General features: G+C 39.2%; 3 protein-coding genes across 4 annotated transcripts in view; 1 reads left to right on the forward strand and 2 right to left on the reverse strand.

Annotated features, from left to right (window-relative positions):
• Window positions 1-3,799: 3,799 nt before the first annotated feature.
• Window positions 3,800-13,941, reverse strand: LOC102211701 (phosphatidylinositol 5-phosphate 4-kinase type-2 gamma-like). The gene is made up of 10 exons (XM_005739543.1): window positions 13,709-13,941; window positions 13,523-13,620; window positions 12,700-12,796; window positions 12,025-12,174; window positions 7,366-7,512; window positions 7,021-7,059; window positions 4,609-4,722; window positions 4,277-4,532; window positions 4,036-4,139; window positions 3,800-3,957 (listed from the first exon to the last, which is right to left on the reverse strand). The coding sequence occupies exons 1-10, from the start codon at window positions 13,856-13,858 to the stop codon at window positions 3,877-3,879; spliced, it is 1,236 nt and encodes a 411-aa protein (XP_005739600.1). The 5' UTR covers window positions 13,859-13,941; the 3' UTR covers window positions 3,800-3,876.
• Window positions 13,942-17,239: 3,298 nt separating this feature from the next.
• On the reverse strand, window positions 17,240-18,611 carry LOC102212353 (insulin-like growth factor-binding protein 5). Its single transcript, XM_005739546.1, has 4 exons — window positions 18,167-18,611; window positions 17,792-17,820; window positions 17,545-17,664; window positions 17,240-17,430 (listed from the first exon to the last, which is right to left on the reverse strand). Exons 1-4 carry the CDS (start codon window positions 18,474-18,476, stop codon window positions 17,323-17,325), a joined length of 567 nt encoding a protein of 188 aa, XP_005739603.1. The 5' UTR covers window positions 18,477-18,611; the 3' UTR covers window positions 17,240-17,322.
• Window positions 18,612-20,532: 1,921 nt separating this feature from the next.
• The window catches only part of LOC102212647 (SPRY domain-containing protein 3-like), a 19,540-nt gene continuing 15,764 nt past the window's right edge, over window positions 20,533-24,308 (forward strand). Inside the window, exons 1-3 of one of the 2 annotated variants that reach the window (XM_005739548.1) lie at window positions 20,533-20,672; window positions 22,043-22,189; window positions 22,287-22,362. In XM_005739548.1, the coding sequence (XP_005739605.1) occupies window positions 22,062-22,189; window positions 22,287-22,362 (204 nt within the window). In that variant the 5' untranslated portion in view covers window positions 20,533-20,672; window positions 22,043-22,061. The remainder of the gene's footprint in view (window positions 20,673-22,042; window positions 22,190-22,286; window positions 22,363-24,308) is intronic. The other variant, XM_005739547.1, reaches the window with a different exon arrangement.

Consider the following 24,308-nt stretch of genomic DNA (forward strand, 5'->3'; position numbering starts at 1 on the left):
TTCAGATTTGGGTTATTTATTGACTTATTTTGTCCCCTTATTAATAAACAGTATAATTTACACCTTGGAGTTTAGTAGCATTATAAACACTACTAAAATGTTGGGTTGCTTACAAATGTTTTAGTTTTTCGAAAAAAAAGACTTGTTTTTATCGAACAAAAACGTTAAACATATTAGAATTACACTGTAAATGACAGTAAATAATCATATAAGCCTGAAAACACTTCTACATAGAGTCAGTGTCACTGTGGCCCTAATGCAGGTTTAGAAGATATAAATTTGGCTAGTCGAAAATCTGAGAATAGCCAAGGAAACGATAAAGATGGATAAGGAAAAGACACTGAGTAAAGGAATCTATGGCTTTTTCTTGTCAACTCTGCCCAGAAGGACAGCATCCTGGAGTCCCCCGCTATACTGCCGACACTGAGACTGATGCATGTAGGTACCATATAATGAAGCTGCCAGTTGAGGACCTCTGAGGCATCTGTTTTTCAGACTAGACTCTGATGTACTTCTCCTCTTGCTCAGCTGTGCTCCGGGACCTCCCACTTCTCTTTCTGTTCTTTGTTAGAGCCAGTTTTGCTGCTCTGTGAGGGGAGACGTGCATGCTGTTGAAGTCTTTAAGTTTTCCTTGGCAGTTTCCCACATGGAATAGCCTTCACTTCTTAGAACAAGAACACTCTAACGAGCTTCAGAGGAAGGTTTTTTATTTTTAAATTGGGCAATTTGAAACTATCATTGAACCCACAAGGCTGATGCTCCAGACACAGAACTAACCAATTCTCTACTAATCAGAAGAGTGCCAACCTAACTGTAAAAAGGTCTTGGTAATGATCAGTCAGCTTTACAATAAGTGACACAGCGTATCAACGGAGGACTAAAAGTAGCTGAAAATTAACCTCTGGAGCTATTCTAGTAAATATAATTAGTGATTGCGATGATTAATGATACTACATGCCATTATCTAAAATTTATAAACAATTAAAAAGTTATTTTATGAGAATACAACGGTACACTACAGGGCCTCCTACACATTACACCTACAGGACCTGCTCAGCCATGGAAAACCATGCTATGAAGCTCCCAGTGCACAGTTTTTGTGCTGATGTTAATACCAGAGGAGGTTTGGAGCTCTGCAGTAACTGAGTTAACAGAGCTTTGATAGCACTGTGTGCCTCAGCACTCAGCAACCCAGATGTGGAACTTTATGTGATCCGGCATTTTGCTGTACCAAACATCCACTTTGCATTAATATCATTTACATTTGATGGTGGAATTTCACAACCCATCGTTGCAACGGCGGAAACCTATTACAGTACCACTCTCTTCAGAGCAACCCACTGTTTGAAAAATATTTGTAAAGGCAGGCTGCATGGCTACACCAATTTGCATTTAATCACTAATTATTATGAAGTTATTATTAAGCTCTCACAGAGTGTCTTTTGTCCTGTCTCCCTCCCCGGCCCCTCTGAGCATGGCTCTGCCAGAGGTTTCTTCCTGTTAAAAGGGAGTTTTTCATGTGATTTTTAGGGTTTTCTCTCTATTATTATATTAACTTTCAATATAAAGCACCTTGAGGAAACTGTGATTGTGATTTGGTGCCATATAAATAAAACTGAATTGAACTGGATCCTCTGTGTTTCTGTTTATACACCTGTGACGAGGAGACTGAAATCACATGAATTCAAAGATTAAGAAATGTGGCCCAACACTTTTGTCCATATTGTGTATCATCGTTAAAAACAGGGACATTTGTCAGCGACTACAAACTTTTGTATTACATGGTCAGACACAAACAAGCTGAGAGCCTTTTTTTCCTGACAGCCGGAGTCTTTTGGCATTCAGCAGAATCATTCAACACGCAACTACCATAAGATCTTATGGCGCAACAAAGTCCTCGTTAAAGGCCTCTACTGAGTCTGCCCTACTTCTTTGTAGGTCATGGGCTTATTTATATATCCATCTCTGATTCAGTTTCTTGGATGCATGATATACCAAATCCCATTTTTTCCCCAGAAAACATATGGAGACAAAAATAAAAATGACCACTATGAGACTTCTCTATAAGTTAGGGTCTCTCTAAAAAAGATAAGAGAGATCTGTGTAGCATGCTATCAAGATCTCCTGGTTTATAGATTCAAGAGTAGATATGCACAGTCTTTAGCACAGGTATAATTAATATATGTTCACATGACAATGAAATCATAACACATGGACCCAGACTTAAGCTCTGGAACATAGTACATGTAAACAAACCTATAGTGTGTTTTGCAAATGCTGAAAGAAAAATATCCAAAAAGTAAGTAGCATTATATAAAATAATTAATATACTTCTTTTTGTTTTAGGTTAAAAGACAAAAATAAAAAAATAAATTAAAAAAAACATTTAATGTCTTTTCCTCTTATTTCTCATCTTTCTGTCCCTCCTGTTTGTCCACACAGCTGCTATTCCAAAGTGAAACCCTGCTGAATGATTTTCAGGAATGTGTGCCAGGAGGACTGGGACAACTAAATAAAGACAAAAATTAATGCTGTACCACTGAGAATACAATTTAAAGGAACACATGTACAGCTAGGATCACATCAGTTTGCTTCAGCTTGCAGTAACTAAGGACACTTAGATCCATCCTAAGTGGTTCCTACTTTACTCAACAGGATGTTGGCAAAGAAAAATGTAACAATATAAGAAGCAGTTAGGCCATTAAAGAACTTTGGTACAGTTGGTACATATGGCACACCTTGAACTTACCATGGTTACTATAGCCCAGACGTTAAACTAAGGTGACTGTTGGTTGTTGGTGCCAGTGGGCTGGACTCAATATTATTACACAACCTCTAAGCTATGCAGACGAGCATCTCCAACAACACTTCAAACCTTGACGCAGATGGGCTTCAGCTGCAGAAAACTCCACCCGGTGCCACTCCTGTCAGCTAAGAATGGGAAACTGAGATTACAAAAAGCAAAATCACCAAAATTAGACAATAGCAGATTAAGTGTTGCCTGGTCCGATGGGATGGTAGGATCAAAATGTTGCGTAAACAGCATGAAAGCATGGATCCATCCTCCCTTGTGTTAACAGTTCAGCCAGATGATGGTGGTGTAATGGTTGGAGATCTTTTCTTGGCGCACTTTGGGCCCCTTAGCCCCAACTGAGCATCATTTTAATGCCACAGTCTGAGTCCTGTTACTATGTCCATCCCTTTATGACCACAGTGTACCCACCTTCTGATGGTTGCTTCAGCAGGATTTGAACGCACCATGTCACAAAGTTCAAATCATCTCAGGCTGTTTTTTTGAACATGACTGCATTCAAATGCCCTCCACACTCACCAGATTGGGTATGGTGGAACAGAAGATTCAAATCATGGATGTTCTGAGTGATGCTATCACGTCAACATGGACCAAAATCTTTGTTTTCTTTGTTGAATCTACACCATGAAGAGTTAAGGCAGTCCAAGCGAATACAAGCAAGATGTACCTAATAATGTGGCTGGTGTAAAGCTTATTTTATCATCTTTGGCCAGTAAAAAAATACCTTCATATTAGTGATGTTTACAGGTGTAAACTTGAAAGATGTCTTTCAGGAATCTTTTATTTCTTGCTGTCACTTAGACTCAACAGTAGTGTTGCCAAACCTTTACGTCAAAAGAAAAGAAACCCATTAACAACATTGAGCTGCCAAGAAGTCCTTTATGGAAATTCTTCACTTGGAATAAATGCACAGCTTGTCTCGAAGTGTAGAATCCCATGAATAGTAAAGATGTTTTTTAAAAAGGAAGGGAAACAAAAGGATGCTATTAAATTATTAGTGCTTTATTGGTGATGCTTTGATGACTGCAAAGCTGAATTCTTCATGTATTAAATGAATCCCTGAACTAGGCAAAGATTTTGGCGATGAACTCTTTGAAGCGTTTAGCGTACTGCTCTGGATGAACAGTTGAGATCTCAGCTCCTGCCTACAAAACACAGACACACAGTCGATCAGAAATAAGTAGAAGCAGCCCTTTACACTTTGCAGAGCACTGATCTCTCACCCCGTGTTTGACAGCCTTGGCAGCGTGAGCGGCTTTTTTCTTGGTGTCGTACTGCGTCAGCACGTCAATCAGACCCATAAAATACACCTCCCTACGGGGCGCACCTACAAGGGAGCGATTCACAGTGTTTGGCGAGCGATATTGATCTGCGCATATGATCTTATCTTGTGCAGCACAGTGTGAGAGGAAGTTTCGGTGGGTGAAAAAGCGCAGGGCTCCTATCTCGGCTGTCGGGACTCACCCACAGCGCTCTGAATAGCGTACACATCCACATAAGGGTCGAAATCCCCGGGACCCATGGGTTTGAAGGAGTTCATGTAGCCGGTAATGCCTTCAGGGGAGGTGGAGTGGGGAGCAGGAGCAAGGCCATTTTCATCATCCTCTTCCTCCTCATCGGACAGCTCCATCTCCTCCTCCTCCTCCTCCATCTCGGCTCTTTCGACATCGTGGATACCGAGCAGCAGGCTGTAGTCCATGATCCTCATACGTACAAGAAACTGCAGTGAGAGAAATAATTACACACCAGAGACAAGAAACACAAAAATCCCCCACAAAAAGCAACGCCTCTCTTACCTCAGTGTCTCTGTTGAGCTTGTCCATTATTTTCTCCTTCTCTTCATCACTCACATAAACTTTCTGCATGTTATTCATAAAGTCCACATCCTTATAAGTGGGCACTTCCTTGACCTGAAAATATAGAAAGAATTACAACATTCATTCAACAGCATTTTTCTTTTCATCAAAACATTTATAGCTTCTCCATTTTCATATGATTAAAGCCAAATAACATTTTCATAATTTTGTTTTCTGAATCAGTACAGATGGAAATATCAAAGGTTCCCGCAGCTCTGCAGCTAGTCAAACTTCCTCTATTAAACCAGATATTTCTTCATCTTTTTCTTTTTTTATCTAGGTCAGCATCGCTGGAGGCCAAACAGAGGGCTTCTGATGTTTAAAACAGCCTGTTGCTAAGTGATTTTTCTGTGGGAAGATTCAAGAAAGTCTAATCTTAAAATCACATTTGTCACAATGCGCAAACAATAACAGTTACACATAGGAAAATAATTCCACACTCTGCCCTCAGGCACACATTTCAAAGAGAAAAAAAATACATTTTTGGTTTGCAGTCTTAGATGTAGCCTGTCAAACCGGGGAGAGCAGCCAGAATACTAAACACGTCCACATCTTCAGACAGACTGTGGGGGCAGTAGCACACGTGCAGCCACTTCAGGTATGCTAAGTTTTTCTTTCTCACTTCAGCTTTTATCATTTTACTTGCAGTCGGTGATTGATGTAGCTATCAGTCCAAACGTCAGACAATGTTAGGCAATAATCAGATGGGGGTTTTTCACAGAAATGTTGCCTTTTAGTGGCGTATCATTATCATTATCATTATCATTACGCCAAGTACTGAACAATTGTTTGTTAATTTCAGGTTACACAAGTCTCAGTGAGCTAAAATCAAAGTTTAGGCTGAAAGACTCACAGTTTTTCAGGTAAAAGCTTTTTTGGAATCACCTTGTTGGTGCAGAAATGCTATGTTATGCCTGTCTCTGTTGTTGTTTTCATAGATTCAACTAAAGAAATGGGAAGAAATTATATGCTTTTGTGACAGACTGCTATTAACAAAGATGTGTATTATGTGTAGACGCAACACTGGATCATCCCTTGGGTTAGGTGCATTTTTATGCTTGAATGATTCACAGGTCACTGTTAAGTAGCTTAACAAACAACAACAATATTCCTTTGAAAATGGGCAGGTACAAGGATTGGACTGAAAATGAATGAAAAAGCAGCCAATGTTCATAGAAAAATTTTAAAAAGACCTTCAGAAAGCCTGGGCTGCTCAAGACTATTTCAAAGATCACAACAAAATCTGGTCCAGGAAGCAAAACGTGACAAAATCGAGGGCTTGAAACTTTTGCACAGTACCATATAAATAGGTTGTTGTATCCTGCTCATTATGGCAGATAATCATGTGAGCTGACTACAAGATAAATAAATAAATGAACCATATCAAAGATGCATACCTAAATAAACCGATGATACATTGTAATCTGCACACCAGCTATGAATTCGATCGCTGTGCAACAGGCAAAGCGCTTATTTTAATGGCTTACAAAGTCAACCTGGCACTATTAATTAATGGACTTGATGAACCCTAAAACTTTACTGTGTTTGGTCTTCAGGCAGTTTGAGCTATTTACTGAACCTCTTTTCTGGACCCCAACAGTTTTTCTTTTTGCCTCACTGAGATATTTCTACCATTTTTATTGGAGTGTCTCTTTTCTGAAAAAGAAAAGAGCAAAAATATTGTAGAAAAATATTGTAGAAAATGTTAATGATTAAAAAAAAGTTTCTGTGACTCAATATATGTCTTTCATTTAAACATATTAAAAAAGGACACCCGCAGTTTTACAAGGGAAGCACTGGTAAGGAGAAATTAGAAAGAAATTCTGAAAATGAATCCTATGGAAATATAGCTGCATAATGGCTTCGACTGCTGTGGAGTTGAAAGACGAGTGTTTATCAGTCAGGGTCAGCTGCTGTTTTTGACGTTTCGTGTTTATCTCTCTCTCTCTCACGAGTCTCCCAGCTTGATGTGAGCACAGAACTAAATCACTTCAAAAACGAAAGACCAGAAAGGCACTTGACTGGTTTTGGAAATAACCACCTCATAGATTATATATTTTTCCTTTTAGTGCAACACGCTGTGTATAATAATCGAGTGGAGCCGAGCTTTTTTTGACCATTTTCTTACTGGAGATGTTAGTGCAAGCTTATCATAATTAAAATTAACAAGCTCAAATGTATTCAGCCACTCTTTCATTGAGCCTGAGTCAGAAGACGTAAAAATAACCATCTGTAATAGATCACTGCCTCTTAAACACTCCACGGCCACACGTGTGCTTTATTTCCAGTAAAGACAAACGTCACTGGAACTCTTGTGGACAACAGACTGACTTTACCTGAATCTGATCTCACCTTTTCTTTAAAACTGGCTTCACGAGACACCAGCGAGCCCTGATGAAAGAGAAGAAAGTGACCGGTGTTACTGTTGAGCCAAAGATCCATATTTGCTCATTACTTTCAAAGCTATAACAGTCATTATCACTCATGTGTTCTCAGAGATGATACACGTGTGGCCATAAATCCAACAGTCTACTATTAATAAATGGTTTGGGGTGAAGCATAACTTCAATTCACAAGCATTTAACACTCTGTTTTTTAAACTATTGTCTTTAAATGTTTTGGTAAGTTAGGCATTTCAATAGCTGATAAAAGTAATAAAACACTATCATATGAAATACACTGCCTCTGGAGGATTACCTTGAGGTCATACTTCCTGTGTACGTGAAGTCGGTGGCTGAACATGTTCCTCATTACTAACAGGTAGGTGTCCTCACTCTCCACAGTGACTCTGTACATGGCCAGGAACTGAGGGAGGAGCGTACTGCCATGGCAGGTGACAATATGCTGGAAGAGACCATCAGTACATGGATTTTCAGTCATGAAGAATAAACATCTGCACGTGAATATAATAAGTTGTGGTTAATGCTCTTCCTGAAGATCCTCCTGTGGCATCTGATCAGCACCGCAGATGTAATTTAGACTTGGAATAATTTACAGGACAAACTCCATTTGAAAACACTGCCTGCATTTCAAACAGATGGCTTCATTGTTATATGACTCTACAGCGTCGTTAAGACATTGCATAAGAGGTAAAGTATGATAACATAAAAGAGTTCCTAGTAAGATAAGGTTTTTCTTGTAACAGATATGATTCAACGCACAGGTAATATAAAGTCATTTCATAGCATCATAGCAAGAAATGTCAAGAAAGGCAGTGAGGATGTACAGTCCCAGCAAGTAAACGTGGATTTACACAATGCTCGACTTCATTTTTTAATCAGCTTTGTATTTTGAGACGTCTGTTATACCTCAAGTATGAAAACAGTTCATTGTGATGAGCAACAATAAGTGTCAAAGCCACTGAGCACAGCGTTGTCTGCATTGCATTTGTGCACTGGAGCGTCTACAAGTGAAACTGAGCTAATTCTGATGGACTTGGAGTTGGTAATATACTGAATGACATTTGTGTCAAACCTTTAATTAGGATGAAACAAATGAAGAATTAAAACTAAATTAATTTAATAAAATACTCTGTTAAAATCCATCAGATTCTCCTGTGTCCTATTGTTAGAGTTGTCATATTGGTAAATCTATCACCTTACAAAGCTAGTTAACTACTGTGAGATTTTCAGTCTGTATTGCGTGTTTAACCTCTTTGTATGAACAATTTGCTGTCATTAACTTATTAATAAATGTGGCTGATTCTGCCAACAACACCCCTTTCACGTGAACGTGGAATGAAAACCCTGGAGGAAACCAGCTTATCTTGAGTGCCAGTGTTACAGTAAGTGAATCGACCCCCGGGTACGCTGAGGGAGCAAGGCATACCTGAATGCACTTAACATATGTCAGAACAATCAGACATCAAGTAAAAATGAAAGAAAACGAAAGTTAGGAAGATATGCTAAATATGGAGGCAAGAAGACTCAAATTAAATATGAAAACAGACTCATGGGGACATTGGAGGACAAAAACACAAGCACAGAAACTGAGGGAGGAAAAGATAAGGAGACAGCGAGGGAACAAAACACTCAAGAAATATCAAACTCAAAATAAGTTGGGGTTCTAAGCAAGAGCCCCAAACTCCAAAGAAACTGAACTGGGAACCAGAAGAAAGTTCAAGCTCTCATAAAAAGGCACGTTTCACATGTCAAGTGATTCTTCTCACACAAATGATCCCTGTGACTGTTGCCTGCTCCAGTTAGAGCCATTATCAGATGATCATGATGTAAAGTGGTCATAAAACCTATAAAGAAATGAAAAAATATAACAGCGAAATGCAAAGTCATTTATCTTGGGATTTGGCAGAGTGGTGAAGTAAACGTTTTAATTTGAGTTAATATATTTATGTTACCACTAAGTGTGCGCTCAGCGCTGCTGTTGATGTCTAATATGGTGGCTGCACATTAGACCTCTGAAACTTTAAACTGGCAAGTGCAAATCACTTTAGTTTGTCAGCAGACCAACGTGAATCTGATTTAACTGATTGATAGGTGTTCATGGTGTGTGTTCAGTCTTCCTGCAGCTGCGGTTCAAACAGTGTAAAAGAGGCAGCAGATTAGAATCGGGCATAACAACATTTAAACATTTTCTGCATCACCAGAATAATATATACACACTCTAGTGGCACCGTTTTCACAGCTGTACATTTATAGACCCCATTATTAAGAGGTTTTAGTAAAGTAATAGTAGTAGGCTTAACAAGCTGCATATGAAACATATAGCTCCAGCAGAAAATCTATATCACACCTTAAAATGTTGTAAATTAAGCAATCATTAAAAAACATGCTGTTTTCAAACAGTGACCTGTTATCATGATGACTTATCCTGGTAAAAAGAGAGCCGCTTTCATGACACTGAAAACTCTGACTTTAAGGTCAAGACAGCTCACTAACCCCATAATCTTGCTTCACAGAACACCTCTATGAGCTCATATAGCACAACAAAAACAAACCCCTCCAAATTACTAGAATGATAAGAATGACCGGCTGAGTTTATGCACAGCATGTCTGAGCTGTCGATTATATACCTACACTGGCAGAGTACTGGCTCACATTAGCGTTGTGAACAAGCTAGAAACAATTCTAGTTTGTTTAACAGTAGCACTACACCTGTCCTAATCTACTGTGCTCACACAGCATACACAACTCTTGTGGTCAGCATCACTGCAACATTTAGATTTTAAATAGCATCTAAAATTTTCATCTTTCCCTGATGACTATCAGTAACAATCTTATTGCTCTATAAGCATTTATATATGATCTTAAACAGAGCCCCCCACTGTACCTGCTGACCTTATTCTAAGGTCTGTTGGACATAGACTAAGCCTCCGTTTGAATTGAGTTTTTATATGAATTATTTATTCTCAGATCATGAAACATCACAGGGACTGCAGATGAGAGAATAAGAATGAAAAATGCCCTTTAAATATTAATTTAATGAAATACTCAATTAATATCAATATCTTATTGCATTTTGATATGATAAATCTGTTAACCTACACAGTCAGTATGTTGCTGGCTTTCTTTTCAGGCTTCAGAAAGGCTAAGCGTTATTATTAACCAAAGTCCTTAACACATACAATTTTAATACGATATTACTCTTAAGTGCTTTTTCTCTTACATACCCTCATACTGCTTTGTCTGCAGCAGCTACGTTGCTTTCAGGCATATTACCTGTTTAACGTCTTCATATTTTTCCCATAGTATTCTCTCACCTTCCTGTGTAACATCAGCTGCTCTACTGCTCTAGTGCTAATGCCACCACTTTCATGTGACCACAAAGGGGAAACCCTGGGTTAACTTAGCAAGATGATTACCAGCTACACGTGACCGCTTATCCTGATTGCCAGTGTTAGGGTAAGTGAATCCAGATAGCGCAAAGATATCCTGGGTCTGTGCAACTGGGTCTGTAGTATAAGTCTCTGATGGTGGTGCGTATTTGATTCTCTCTTGGTGATTTATGAGAAGGAAACATTTTGACAGGTCTGCGATAAATCGTTATGCCTCAGAAGTAATATCTGTAGGAAGGAAATCATGTTGCACAGAATCTGTGGTCTACATCTGTGAGTCATCAGTGAATTTTTTATTTTTTTTGGTAACCCCTCCTATATCAATTGATACCAGTGGTGCCAACTTCGGGCACGGCATTTTTATTGATTTTTTGGCACCAGGGCCAGTGTCTTTTCAGTGGAAATGCATTAAAGTGATCTGAGATTAGGGAGTGACGTTCACTGACAGGCTCATGCAACAGTATCATGGCTTACTGCAAGCCCTTTTAAATGTCATTGGTAACATCAGTGCTCTTTCAACAACAACAACAACAACAACAAAAAGCTGTGTGAAGGCCTTTTGTGGCACTACAGAAAAGAAATACAGTACAAGCAAACAAACATCATGCTACTTGTTAATATGTCATGTGACTTAGCTTTCTCTGTTTGGTGTGTTATTTTTTTTTTTGTATCTGTATAACCAGAAAAAGCTCTGACAGAATCATTCTTCAATGTGAATTATTTAATATGCTTCAATTTAAATGTAAAACTGGAGCCATGAAATTCTAACACTCGTGTCTCAGCTTTGATGCTGTAAAACCTTTACCATGGCAACCATGGTTAATGTAAAAAGGGCACATTTTATTCTTGTATAAAAACGACACAAGGAAAGAGAAAAGACTGGTAGATGTGTGCATGTACAAAAGGATTGCAACCATGCACACACTAGAAATACTATGTTCTTAGTTCACTTCAATTCAATTCATTTTATTTAGCTCCAAATCGCAGCAACAGTCACATCAAGGCGCTTCATACTAAAAGGTAAAAGAGTAAAAGAGAGAAAACCGCAACAATCAGATGACCCCACGTGAGCAAGCATATGGTGACAGTGGGAAGGAAAAACTCCCTTTTAACAGGAAAAAACTTGCAGCAGAACCAGGAGAGGCAGCCATCAGCTGCAACCGGTTAGGGGTGAGGAGAGGGAGACACAACAAAAGACACACTGTGTAAGAGAGCCAGGGATTAATAATAACTAATGATTAAATGCAAAGTGGTGAACAACCACAGACAGTGAAAAGAGGTGAAGAAGAAACACTCAGTGCACTATGGGAAGAGCCCAGCAGCTTAGCCCTAAATGCAGGGTAACTAAGGGAGGATTCTGGGTCACCTGATCCAGCCCTAACTATAACCTTTATCAGAAAGTATAGTTTTGAGCCTTATTGTAAAAGCAGAGAGAGTGCCTCTCTCCAGTATCCAAACTGGGAGTTGGTTCCACAGAAAAGGGGCCTGAAAGCTGGAGTCTCCAATTTTAAAATTGAACCTACTCTCTGACCTTTAAAGGACATATAAACTTGTGTCAGTCCTACCTGGTGATATGCAGAGAGCGCATTATGCATTTCTGCAACCTCCTCACTGGAAATTTCTTTTATAACCAAAGTGCGGTCGTACGACGTCAGCAGCAGGCCCGCATATTTCCCTTCGTCGTGTCTGAGAGGAGAACTCCGAGCCAGAGAAACCTGCCGGTGAGTGAGAGAACAGCATCATGAGATCAGAAGGAGAAGCCTCCTGCCCTGGGAAACCTTTCACATTTTAAAGTGTTGAAACAAATGCAAATATCTTACATATACCAGAAATGTAATGCTGCGCAGCATCGGACCATAAAAAGCTTTGTTTTAACATGCTTTTTGCATTGCTCTGAATGCAGGTCTGCAGTAAGCTAATGTGACTTTTATCAGCAACAATATGTTTCCCGTAATTGTGTGCTAAGCAAATGTGCACTTCCCAGACTGGAGAATGGCTGTGTGCCACCTGGCGCATGCAAAATACGACACAAAGAAATGCAAATGTAGAAGCGAGCAGATCAATACGCACATAAAAGTTCATGGTTTCGATCAAAGGAAAACACACAGAGCCTTGGATGTTCTCTGCTTGTGCGAGTCTATGTTTTTTTCTAATGGCCTCTACATTTTTGTGAAACGATAGATTTTATCCATATTTATATTTTAGTGCACAATGAAACGCAGACTTGCTGTGAATCATACCTGGAAATCTTGATCCTCAATGCCAAAGCGCTCTCGCAGGTTTCTGAACACTTGAGGACAGTACTCTTTGAATTTAAACTGTCCTGGAAGAGTCTCCCTGAGGAATAATGACAATAACGCATAGATTTAGTGTGCAGCAACATTTTACAAAAGATCTATGCTCGTGACTATTAGCTGACTGAATTATATTAGGGATCCTGCTGCTTAACAGCTTCCAGATCAAAACAAGTTCAGAGAAATCTCACTACAGTAACGGCACTTTAACCTTGGGAAAATATTTTATTGGTCCTCAAACCTCTGTTCATAAGTCTTTACTGAACCCGGATTCCTGAACGGATTAAAGGATTATTGAAAGCCTTTCACTTTTCTAGACTCAGTGCTTATAGAAACTGAACCTAACAACAGACACTGTATAGGACAGCTTTTATAAATGATTATTATACTGTAGCACACTCTGACTGACACTCTTCCACCACTATTTCAGATAAATCCATCAAGCTAACCTTTTTTTGCCTTTTAAATTATGTTGCACAGCAAGTAAAAAAAACACAAGTTAATGCTGCACTTCTAACTTTAGCCCATAACATCATTCTTTCTCTTTCGAGACAATATTGCACTGCGCTCATTACTGTAGCTATAGTGTTGGTGAAGAAAAACACCGTTGCTCTCTAAAGGGGTCTGGATATTCTGATAAGCAGAGACAATAACACCGAGAAATAAATCCTGAGAGGAACAAAAATCTGTGCAGTTTGCAGGAAGCAAAACGAGGCTCCTGCAATCATGCAGACAGAGCTGAGTAGAGCCTATGAGCAGAGCACAGTACTTATTGAAGAGGTGGTTGTTGACTTTGATCTTGGTGCTGGCTTTGAAGTCGTCTGGGAGCAGCATGACAGGTACGGGCACCTGGCTCAGGTCATTAATCTGCGCATGATCAGTGGATAAATAGTTAATAATGAACATTTTCATACCCAGGCAGACAGAAGTGCACATTAAACGGCCTTATAGCTACCGAATGATTGACTCCCCACATCAGCACGCTCAACACGGGGTCACTCGCTCGGAAAACCTTCACTTTCTGTTGAACAAAGTGTTTCTTCTTCGTCTTCCTTTTTGGCGCCAGAGTGTTCAGAGGGTTGGAGGTAGCACTGGGAGAAGACATTTTCAGGCAGGTATCCGCGTCCCCGTCTGTGGACAGGCGTTTTGTTGTCTCTGTATGTAAAGTAGGCTAAAGTCCGCCCTGCAGCAGCCTATTAGCGCTTTGATCCAACACCCTGCGAGCCCAGCGCCTTTTGGTCCTTCAGTCCAGCAACGAACAGGTGCAGAGCCTCCCCCAACACGGGCTGAGCCTTCATCATCTTATTTTGTGGCTCATTTTTAAGCTTTGTTAATTTGACATGCTGTCACATTAATGATCATTTTCGTGCAGGCTTGCTTACAGGCAGAACTGCAGTAATTACATCTAAATTACCAGTGCTGTACGATTCTGCAAAGTTTGGTATCCATCCGATACCAAGTAAATAAAGGGCTAGTATTGCCGATACCATTGTCGATACTGAAACTTTTAACTTGTAAGTAGGGGAGAGAAGTGTATTTTTTAATGTGGTTTCTTCTGGAGACCTGGAATCTATAGAAACAAAGTATCCATCATATTCTGCTGGCCCACCTCTATTATTACAGCTCTTAGTGGTGATTTGTTAATTATAGTTAATTTTTATATATATATATATATATTTGTTTGTTTGTGACCTTTAAAATGTAGCAATTTATGTTTATAATAGCACATGCTGTGAGGGAAATGTGTTTTGTTTCCGTTTACTTAAATAATTTTAAATTGCATCAGTTTTTTGTTTGTTTGTTTTTTTTATTCAAAAATACTCTAAAGAAGAATATATGCATTTTGTATTCACGTGTTGATGTCATTCATCTATCTTACTCAGTGCGGTGTGGTCAGGCTCATCAGAATATTTTATCATAAATAAATACAATAGTGAGAAACTGATGTAGAATTCAGTGGGTCATGCTGAGCCTGTGCCACTTTGTTAGGTACACCTGTACGTGCAAATATGCCATGGCATTACCATGGCATTTGAGCGTGTAGACATGGCCTGTATGACCTGCAGAAGTTCAAACTGAGCAGAATGGGGAAGAAAGATGATTTAAGGGACTTGAACATTTGCATGGTTGCTGGTGCCGGACAGGCTAGTCTGGTTATTTCAGAACCTGCTGATCTACTGATATTTTCCCAAACAAGGTTTACAGAGAATAGTTTTGAATGGCTGTTATCTGGGTGAAAATGCTTTATCTACTTCAGAGGTCAGAGGAGAATGGCCATACTCCCTTTAGGACGTCAGGGCAGATGGCATGGATACCCAACTTTGTGAACACGATAACTCGAGAACGAAGTGATGGTACTTTCAGATTGGTACAATATGTGGGTCTACTAAAAATCTTGGACAAGTTTGAATATTAGTGACCTCAGCTTCAGTGATCTCTGCTGTGACATTCAGGTGATAGTGTCAGAATAAACAACATGAAAGCACGTATCCACGATGCTGTGGATCAGCACTTCAGGCTGCTGGTGGTGTAATGGTGTAAGGGATATTTTCTTGGCACACTTTAGGCCCATTAGGCCCAATGGAGCATTGTTTAAATGCCACAGTCTGATTATTATCGCTGACCATGCCCATCCATTTATGACCACAGAGCCATCTTCTGATTCCTGCTTACAGCAGCATAGTGCATCATGTCATTGAACATGACAATGAGTTCACAGTTGCTCAAATGGCCTCCTCCACATTCACCAGATCTGAAGCCAATAGAGCACCTTTGGGATGTTGTGGACCAGGAGAGTTTCATCATGTGCAGCTGACAATTCTGCAAAAACTGTGTGATGCTGTCACATCAATATAGACCAAAATATCTGAGAAATGTTTCCAGCACCTTGTTGAATCTATGCCTTACAGAATTAAGGCAGTCCTGAACTCAAAAGGGGACCCAACCCAGTACCAAAGAAGTGTACCTAATAAAGTGGCCAGTTTGTGTGGATGAAATTATTTGAACTGCATAAGAGGTTAAATGTTGGTTTGTGATGAACAATTTTTAAGTAAATTAATTATCCTGATAGTAGTTATACTCATGATGCACATGCAGAAGTGCCCTGTTCACAGTCATATACACTGTCTCAGTCATGCATAAGCATTATGGGGCCAGTGCAACCCTATGCTTCCTGCTTGGTTGTTAACCACTAAGACTTGTAACACAGTACTTTCTGGTGCAAATTACAGTGGGAGCTGTAATTTTTACACTTCACAAAACCACCAGGTGGACCGTATTGGACCATTCCACGGGCCAGTTCGGGCCTCCAGACCACATGTTTGACACCCTTGTTGCAGAAAATCATAATATTCTTTCCATTGTGGTTGCAGGAACCACTAGACTAAAGAGCTGAGACTTCCTGTTTAAAGGGCCAGATAAATTAAAAAACTAAAACATGTTTTATTTTAAAAAATCTTTAATATAATAACCAATAAAAATCTTACATTTATTTTTGTAATACTGTGTTTCGCCGTATATCAGTCTTGAAAATTAAAAATGCCCCCAAGTCCTTAATCACTAATGGCGCTATCAGTGTTAACATAAATAGAATATCATATCCGAAGTAACATAAATAGGATTACATGTTGAGATATTTTACAGCATTGATAGTTGTACTATTACAGTGGTTTCAAAGTTTAAAAAAAATATGGAAAATATATATAAATACACTGAAAAGATACAAAAACAAATTTAAAAAAAGACAGACCATATTTTCTAAACTTATTGTTTGAATTGAGAAATTTATGAAGTTAAATGACCTTAAATAACTGCTTTTGTGACTGGGTGTCAAAATGGGGGGGAAAAGACTTTCTCCTGAGCTGATTAGAGAGGAAGAGGAGAAAAAGGGACTAAAAGCTGGCATACACCAGTGTGCAGGACTCATTCGTAATAACAAAGTGTTTCGGGATAAAATTATTTTGTTTTTCTCCACTTTGAGAATATAATTGAACCCACTGAGGCTGATTCCTCAGACACTCACCTAACCAAATTTATTGCTTCTTTAATCAGCCCTGGAGGTTTTAGCTATAATTGGAAAAGAGTTTTTTTCTAGTGATCAGTCAGTCTATAAAATTCTAAACTTGCATTAATAACACGATGTGCCACTGGTGGATGCCGAAAATGTGCCTCTCTATGCTTACATAGATATTCTTTTCAAGAAAAAAAATCATAACTGATTTATGGTTAATCAATCCAATAATCAATAGCTGTCATTTACAATACTTAGAATCAGTTTCATGTTAGAACAAATGGGGTTTCCCTTCAAAAGCAAACAGCATTTTTAAATGGCCGCGTGTTATGAGGGTTAACGTGAAAGGACATCAAACCAATAAAGTTTTAATGTGTTCAGCAGAGGGCGCATGGACACTAAAGTTTCACCTGATTGTTAAACAGCCTTGCAATAGCGATGTCCTTCTCTCTGCTGGCGCACAGTCACATAAGAGGCACTGTGTTCGGTCCCTTTACTGGTCTGGTGTGCCTTCATCGTAATCTCACACAGGGACTGAAGCTTCAGCCTCCTCGTTGCATTTAACAGCTCAGACCACCCTTCTGTTTAGTGTTTGTAGACAGGGGCATGCCGTTCTTGTCAACGCACCAACACTTTCCTCGCCGCCGCCCACCTCGAGATGACCAACACTGCCGAAAACACAACAGACATAGTAAAGAGTTAAATGCAAAGATGTCTGGTCTCTATAGAATCAATGTGAGATCAGCCCTTTTTCCTATAAATCATCTAATTTGGAGACTCACCTGCTTCTTTCTGAAGAAACCACGCTTGTCACAGTTGGGCATGTAGATATCATGGTTTGACGTAAATAAATGGGCATTAAGACCTTCGATGATTGTCGTTAGCAGCTGACGGCATGGAGCCTGAGAGAAGGAACAGAGTTAACCAGATATATGTAATGCCTACTTTAATTCACTGTCAGGAATGTGCTCTTTTTGTTTTGTTTTGTTTTTTAAACATAGATATACAGTACAGGATGAGCGTTTTTACCTCATCTGGATCCTCAGTAGGTGTACTTTCTAGTGTATGAAAGCAAATAAAAACAAACAAGAACATCAGTTTTTAAAATTTTAGCGTTTATGCCATTAAATTGAGGAAGATTTCACACATTTTGAGATCTTTTGCTTGGTAACACATGTTGATTTCTCTAGTCATACTCCAATTTCCATTATAACATGATAATAACCTGAAAAGCAGTGAGTTAAAAGCATTTAACTTTCGAGATAAATGTGATATTTAAGATTGTATCTCAGCCAACAACAGCAAAAATAATAATAATAAGTATTCAATTACTCCTAAATCCATAATGTTTCTCTCTCACTGATTAAATCATAGCTTCTCCCAAAAAAGTAAGCTGAAACTTACCAGCAACATGGACCGGTTTAGTCGGGCTGGTGCTACTGGCATTACTGCAGACTCCTCTGCCTTCCAGCAGGGCACGCAGGGGCTTTGGCTCATCGTCTGGAGGTGCACAACGCAGACCGTGGGCGCAGCTCAGAGTGTAGACGCCACACGGCTCTCCAAGAGCCAAAGTTGTGGCATTTAGCTCTACAGACGGCTGCCTCTGTGAGTGCTTTCCTCTGCAGGTAGGACATCCTCTGGACGGTGTGGTCAGTGGGCTTGAACAAGCCAGCTGCAGGAGGACCAGCACCAGGATGTTTAAACACAGCAACATCTTACACTAAAAGTTGTCTGCTAATAAATGGTTCCAGTGCAGCCTCGTAGCAGTAATAAACGGTTCCAAGATTCCCTTTTCTAACTCTGTTCCCAGTTTTGGATAATTTGCTCCAGCTGAGAGCAGCAAGTGATAATGCAGCTGACAGACGCCACTGACAGCAGCTTTTAAAGAGGAAAGGTATGGGAGGGATACGTGATGGAGAATGTTAGCTTTCCTCTCATTTCCACACAGCTGAGCACACCCCATTTGACTTGTCTCTGACACATACACGTGCTCACGCACGCTCATGCCATTTGTTGCCTGTCATGCCACTGGATAGCTATGTTTCCTACATTGACATAAATCACAAGTGATGCTGCGTTTGCTACACCATTGCTCTGCCTTTTCCCCACTTAGAGGATCATTTATCATCGCCATATTTTTACAGAGGTGCTGCTTTATTATGGCCAGTCAATCATGGTAGGGCTAAAAGATGAAAAAGACACTTTATTTTCTGCAGCATAAATTTAGTTTCATTACACCACGGTTTTCAATGGCATTCAAATCTCTAGCAGAATTTAATATTAAAATGATTTGAATATAAAAAAATAATAAAAATAAGTAAAAATAGTTAAAACAAGGAATAAATCTGGCTTTATAGCCTCAAAAAACACTCCAAATAATAGAAGTTTTTCTCTGTTAACAACAGTAAAAGCATTTTGGCACTCCAACACCTCCAACCTTTTTATTGATATTGTCACTACTTTTTTTTTAAACGCTATCTGCTAAATCGACAGTGTGTTCTCAGAGTGTGTTTACAGATTCTCAGGGCTGAAGCTGACACTGATTGACACCGGAAGGTTGAAGGAGTGCCGCTGAAGGCAAGATGACTAAGACATCAATAGCCACAAGCTAAAAGTCCCGCCCTGTAAATTCCGCATTTGTGAATCACAAACACATGAAATTAAAGGACAGGATCAAAGTATTTTGCCATAAAATTGATACGTTTAATATCTCATGGTTGCTAGGACTTGTAGGTTTCTGCTTTCATTTTCCCCACCAGAAGCAAACTTACTCTTAAGTTCCATGCCGGTTTATACAATTGTAAACCAGCTCGCAAACTGAGGTTCAACTTCATAAGAAGCTGTGAGGGGGATGCAGTGTTTTGCTTGAAATTTCAAAATCAAGAAAATAATCCAAAAAAGAGATAAATAAGGTACTTTCAGCTGCTCCCCTATTTCCCAAAGGGTTGCCAAAGCGGATGGATCCACATGTTTGATTTGGCAAGGATTTTATGCCAGAGGAACTTCCTAATACAACCCTCCTATTTATCCAGCCTTGGGACTACTAGGAGCTTTTGAACCCCTGAGGTTCGAATGGATTGGGAATCTTGGTGAATGTGTTGACTATTACACCACAGAGCCACTAATCCACTAGATTAAAATATTAAAATATCTGTTACAAAGTGAAAATGAAATATGTATAACTAAATTCATAAACACGTGGAATAAAAATAAATTCAATTTAAAACTAAGAATTACCAGGGTCCCGGACCCTCTTAGGTACACTCCCAATAGGGCTTAAAAATCTGGGATTCTCCACTTCTCCACCAATTGCTCTTAGATCTGAAGAAGCTTCTCAGATGAGAAGTTTCAAGAAACTAAAAGAGGTCCAAGCTAATATATATATATATCAAGGACCACTTGTATCTGCAGGGGGATGTTCAGCAGGGTACCCAGCCTACATCCCAACATCGTTTCGTATGCTCTAAAACCAATACTTCAGAGTTCGTTCCTAGGAGCAAAGTAATGACCTACCTGGTCAAATAAAACAAAACCAACCATTTATAAAGTAAAACATATATTTTATTTTATTTTTAAAGTATTGTTGAGTCGGTCACGCTACTTCTTTTCTTATCATATGCAAAGAGAGTTGGATGTAGACGTAAAAAACGCAAACTGTAAAATCAAAAGGGGGAAAATAAAAAAAACTACAAACGGCATCGCTGTCTCACGGCACTGCGCAGGTTAAATATTTCTCTCCGTATTCATCCTCACGTTTGATTGGTCGAGGAGGCGGGACTTCCGACAGCGCTGGCTTGGCATAAAGTGGCATAGTTCACCTCCTTAAAATTGGAAGAAAAGCCGAAGAACGACGCGTTACAAGTTATAAAACAGTAAGGAATCATTATAAGACAGGAGGACTTTGAATAGTGTGGGTATAAACTCTATTGTATCCATGTTTACGTCATATAATCAGCCACAAAGCGACATAATGTTGTGGCGCTGAAGCAGCTAGCCGGCCAACAGAGTCCTGTCTGTAGTTTGGGAAATGCAGTGTCGTGTTTGGGGAAGGCTCGTAAATTAGTAAATCGTAGTGGTTAAAAGGCAAGAAACAAAGTGATAGTACGACCTTACGGCTTTCATATTTATTTTCTTTGGCAAAACAAAAAAACGCACGCATATATATTATATGCATGATAGTGACTCGTACTTTACAAAGGTTTCAGTAGTGTATGGCAGCATTTTTAGACTTTTTCAACTCTGCGCATGTCTGTATAATGACCCACCTCTGACTCAGTGAAAAGAAAATATCCACATCACCGTTCACGACAAATATACCTCTATAGTAAAGGGTGAATTTGAATTTCAAAAAAGAAAAATATAACTTTGTGTGTAATGTCACGTGAGTCGGCACGGCTTTGGTTATAGACTTGATAATATTACTTTCTTATAATATTCTTATAATATTAGAAAGTAGTAGACCTGAGACATCAGCCGATTGGGTAACTAACAGGTGAAGTGCAAATCTATTTGTCATTTATAATACAAAACTTTCTGTTTCAACTCCTGCTTTTTAAGCTTTTCAGTTTCAGTTTTTTGTCTTGTTTGATAGTAATCTGAATATTATAAGAATAAAGTATAGTTTAGGAAAAATATGTGTACTCGCATCCTTTTACTAGTAAGTGATTTGCCTTTATATTATCAGCACGTAATAAAGAAAAGTGAGCAAGAGACAAAGTGAATCTGGGAGTCATGTATTCATGGGAATCTTGAGATGAGACAGTCTATTCTTGAGTCAGCCCCAGTTCGGTTAGCGTGTAGGTCGCCCACGCGAAAAACCTGTCCGTCACGGGCCAACACAATGGGGGGGCTCAGTTCGTGCCTGTTGGCAGGGTGAAGTCCCTGTCCAGGCCTTTGCTTGTCTTTGGAAAGTAGGATTAAATGTGAATGGAAAAACAGAGTCTCCTCACAGGAAGGGTTTGGCCTGAGGATCAAACCCAAGTCCTTCGTATTGTTTGATTGCACAATATTGTGGTCAGAAATCATTACTGTTTTATTAAGGAGGTCCTGTGCTGCCCCTGAATTTCCCAAACTTATACTTTTGGTGACTGCATTTATATTTATTTTTTCCTCATAAACTCATGTCAGTTATATAGTAACTAAACCTCTGTGCCTTGTAAACGATAGAGTCAGCATAACAACACTTCTTGTTCATAATTTGGTGGAGTGGTCCACTTTTACAGTAACTTTTGGTGTTTTAAAACCAGGTATTTTATCTCAGATGTGCTCTTTGTGTTCTAGATTGTGATGGTTTTCAGACATGGACGACATAAACCTTCATTATCGCTTTCTAAACTGGAGGAGGCGAATACGAGAAATTCGTGAGGTGCGAGCTGTGCGTTACCGGGAGAGACTCAAAAGGATGTTGAGAGATGGTGACGTACTCAGGTAAAAGCAATGCCACTTTGGGAGATGGAAGAGAACCTTTCTACTGATTTGGCATCCGATTTCACTTAAGTGCTGATTATTACGGATCTCTTTGTAGGTATCATGGGAATTCAGATGAAGTTGGCTGCTTTGTGGCGGCCAGGCCACTGTCGAAAAGAAACCGCTATTTTGAAGTAAGTGCACCAACTTATGCGTTTACTTAAAACACCATTGTGATCATTTTTGTAACCTCGCTGATGTTTGTGTTTTCACTTGTCTTGCCTATTCTGCAACACAATGTACGTGTCCATAACCATGATATCTTGGATTGATTGCCACATTAAAGAACTGAAATTGGGACCAGCTATATGGTTTTAATGGCCACAGTTGGGAACCATTCTTGGGTGTATTCACATCAGGCATCATTTCATGGATTTCCCCTCTCGTCTGCTGTCATACACTCACACTACACCTAAAGAAACGGGTGTGTGTACGCTTCAATTTGTCTCAGAAACTTGCTCTCTCTCTCTCTAATTGACTTTTGAAAGTGGTCACACACTGTCCTCTCACCTTACCTGTACATCTGTTAATTAGAAATTAACAAGCTCTTTGTAATAAAACTATTATTCCCATGCTCATACACTAATTCCCTGCCAACTGAACTGTACCTGTGCCCAGTTTTTCTCACACTCACACTGGCCAAACACACTGATCTTAGGGGGGTTAAACATGCTCAGGCACAGTGTGGATTGCCTGCTGTGAGTTCACTCTTACTGCTGTGAGTTCACCCTTACTGTTGATTAGTTGATGATGTAATGTTGGAAAGTCCAACAAGTTTTCTGCCACCCTCTTCATTTCTGAGCTGGACTGTTTTCACTGTTTGTTTTTTTTAAATCGAAGACTTCTGTAGACTTTCTCTAGTGTAGGCTTCTCTCAGTTATGACCTCTGTGAATGGAGGTTTTCACATTTCACAAAACCCAATTGGGTATTGAACAAAAAAATTTTAAATGTATTTTTACTGCGCTGTCATTGTAGTTCAGCGTTAATAAAAAAAGCCGTGGGCCTGTTTCCACATGACAGTGCAATTTTAGAAGACTTGAATATATTATGTGTTCATTCCGCAGTATGCAGTTTAATTGATGTGGAAGTTACGTTCAAGTAATGAAAGTGATTGTGCACAGAAGAACTTCTTTTGTGTGGTGTTCTGGAACAGAAATGGTGGTCCCGTCTGAGCCTGAAAGTAACTGAATCTAATCATCAGGCACTTGTAAAATATTCAGCAGTATATTTAAAACTCTCAGTATTCATACAGAGTCTGTCTGTGTTCAGGCCACTCAATCAATATGAATGCACAAAAATACATTGACAACAGTACAAATTAATAATAATTTCTGTTTAATTTTTAATTGTTTCGATTTGGTTGTTGCTACAGTAATTTATTCTTATTTTTTCAAATATGTAAAAAAAAAAATGTAAAAAATATTCTCCTCTCCTCTTCCATGCTTTGCACCTGTTGTTGGACTGTTAGCACCAGAGGGAGTTTATAGCCAGCAAGGTTTTCTCTCACTCACTATATAGTAACATGCAGTGTTTCTGGGAATGCAAGAAGTTATCAGCACATTTTATAAACTGCTCATTTATACACTGAGCCTACAACTGCACAATTGTGTAATTGTACACATTAAACAAAGAGTAGCTAGAAGAAATAAAACCTTGTTATTGTCATAGGATTTTATTACTTACATACAGTATGAGGTTGCCTGTGATTGTAATCTGATAGCTTTATTGTAAATAGTGTAGTCATGTGGCTAGGTGCTTTACCAGGTATCGACTCTCTCAAGTGTTAATGCTACAAGATGACACTAAAAGCTCAAAGCACAATGATGCAGAGGTTCAACAATGAGTCGTTTTTTAATATATATATATGAAAAGATTATGAGTTCACGAGTGACGCATGAACTGTTAAACAGAATAGACAGACTCCTAAAGATGAGAAAAAATTGATTATCAATTGTGTGTTATTATGAGTGTAAAGGTGAGGCTGTGTTTTACCCATCGGTTAGCGTTAGATTCCTACCATCACCTATTGTCTGGGTAGTGACTGAAAGAATGAGGTTATGGATATTAGCAGCGGGAATG

The sequence above is a fragment of the Pundamilia nyererei genome, unplaced genomic scaffold, assembly GCF_000239375.1.
Source record: "Pundamilia nyererei isolate P.nyererei 1_Seehausen unplaced genomic scaffold, PunNye1.0 scaffold00092, whole genome shotgun sequence".
In the NCBI taxonomy this organism is placed as follows: domain Eukaryota; kingdom Metazoa; phylum Chordata; class Actinopteri; order Cichliformes; family Cichlidae; genus Pundamilia; species Pundamilia nyererei.

Bases quoted from the DNA above. Each gene is read 5' to 3' on its own strand.
- LOC102211701 (XM_005739543.1), bottom strand. From the start codon at position 13,858: ATGTCTTCTCCCAGTGCTACCTCCAACCCTCTGAACACTCTGGCGCCA. The intron at 12,797-13,522 runs GTACTGTGCTCT...ATTATTCCTCAG, and splicing joins AACAACCACCTCTTCAATAA to GGAGACTCTTCCAGGACAGT. The intron at 7,060-7,365 runs GTAATCCTCCAG...CTCTTTCATCAG, and splicing joins ACAGGAAGTATGACCTCAAG to GGCTCGCTGGTGTCTCGTGA.
- LOC102212353 (XM_005739546.1), bottom strand. From the start codon at position 18,476: ATGTTGCTGTGTTTAAACATCCTGGTGCTGGTCCTCCTGCAGCTGGCT. The intron at 17,665-17,791 runs GTAAAAACGCTC...TCCTTCTCTCAG, and splicing joins CTACTGAGGATCCAGATGAG to GCTCCATGCCGTCAGCTGCT. The intron at 17,431-17,544 runs GTGAGTCTCCAA...TGTTTTCGGCAG, and splicing joins GTTTCTTCAGAAAGAAGCAG to TGTTGGTCATCTCGAGGTGG.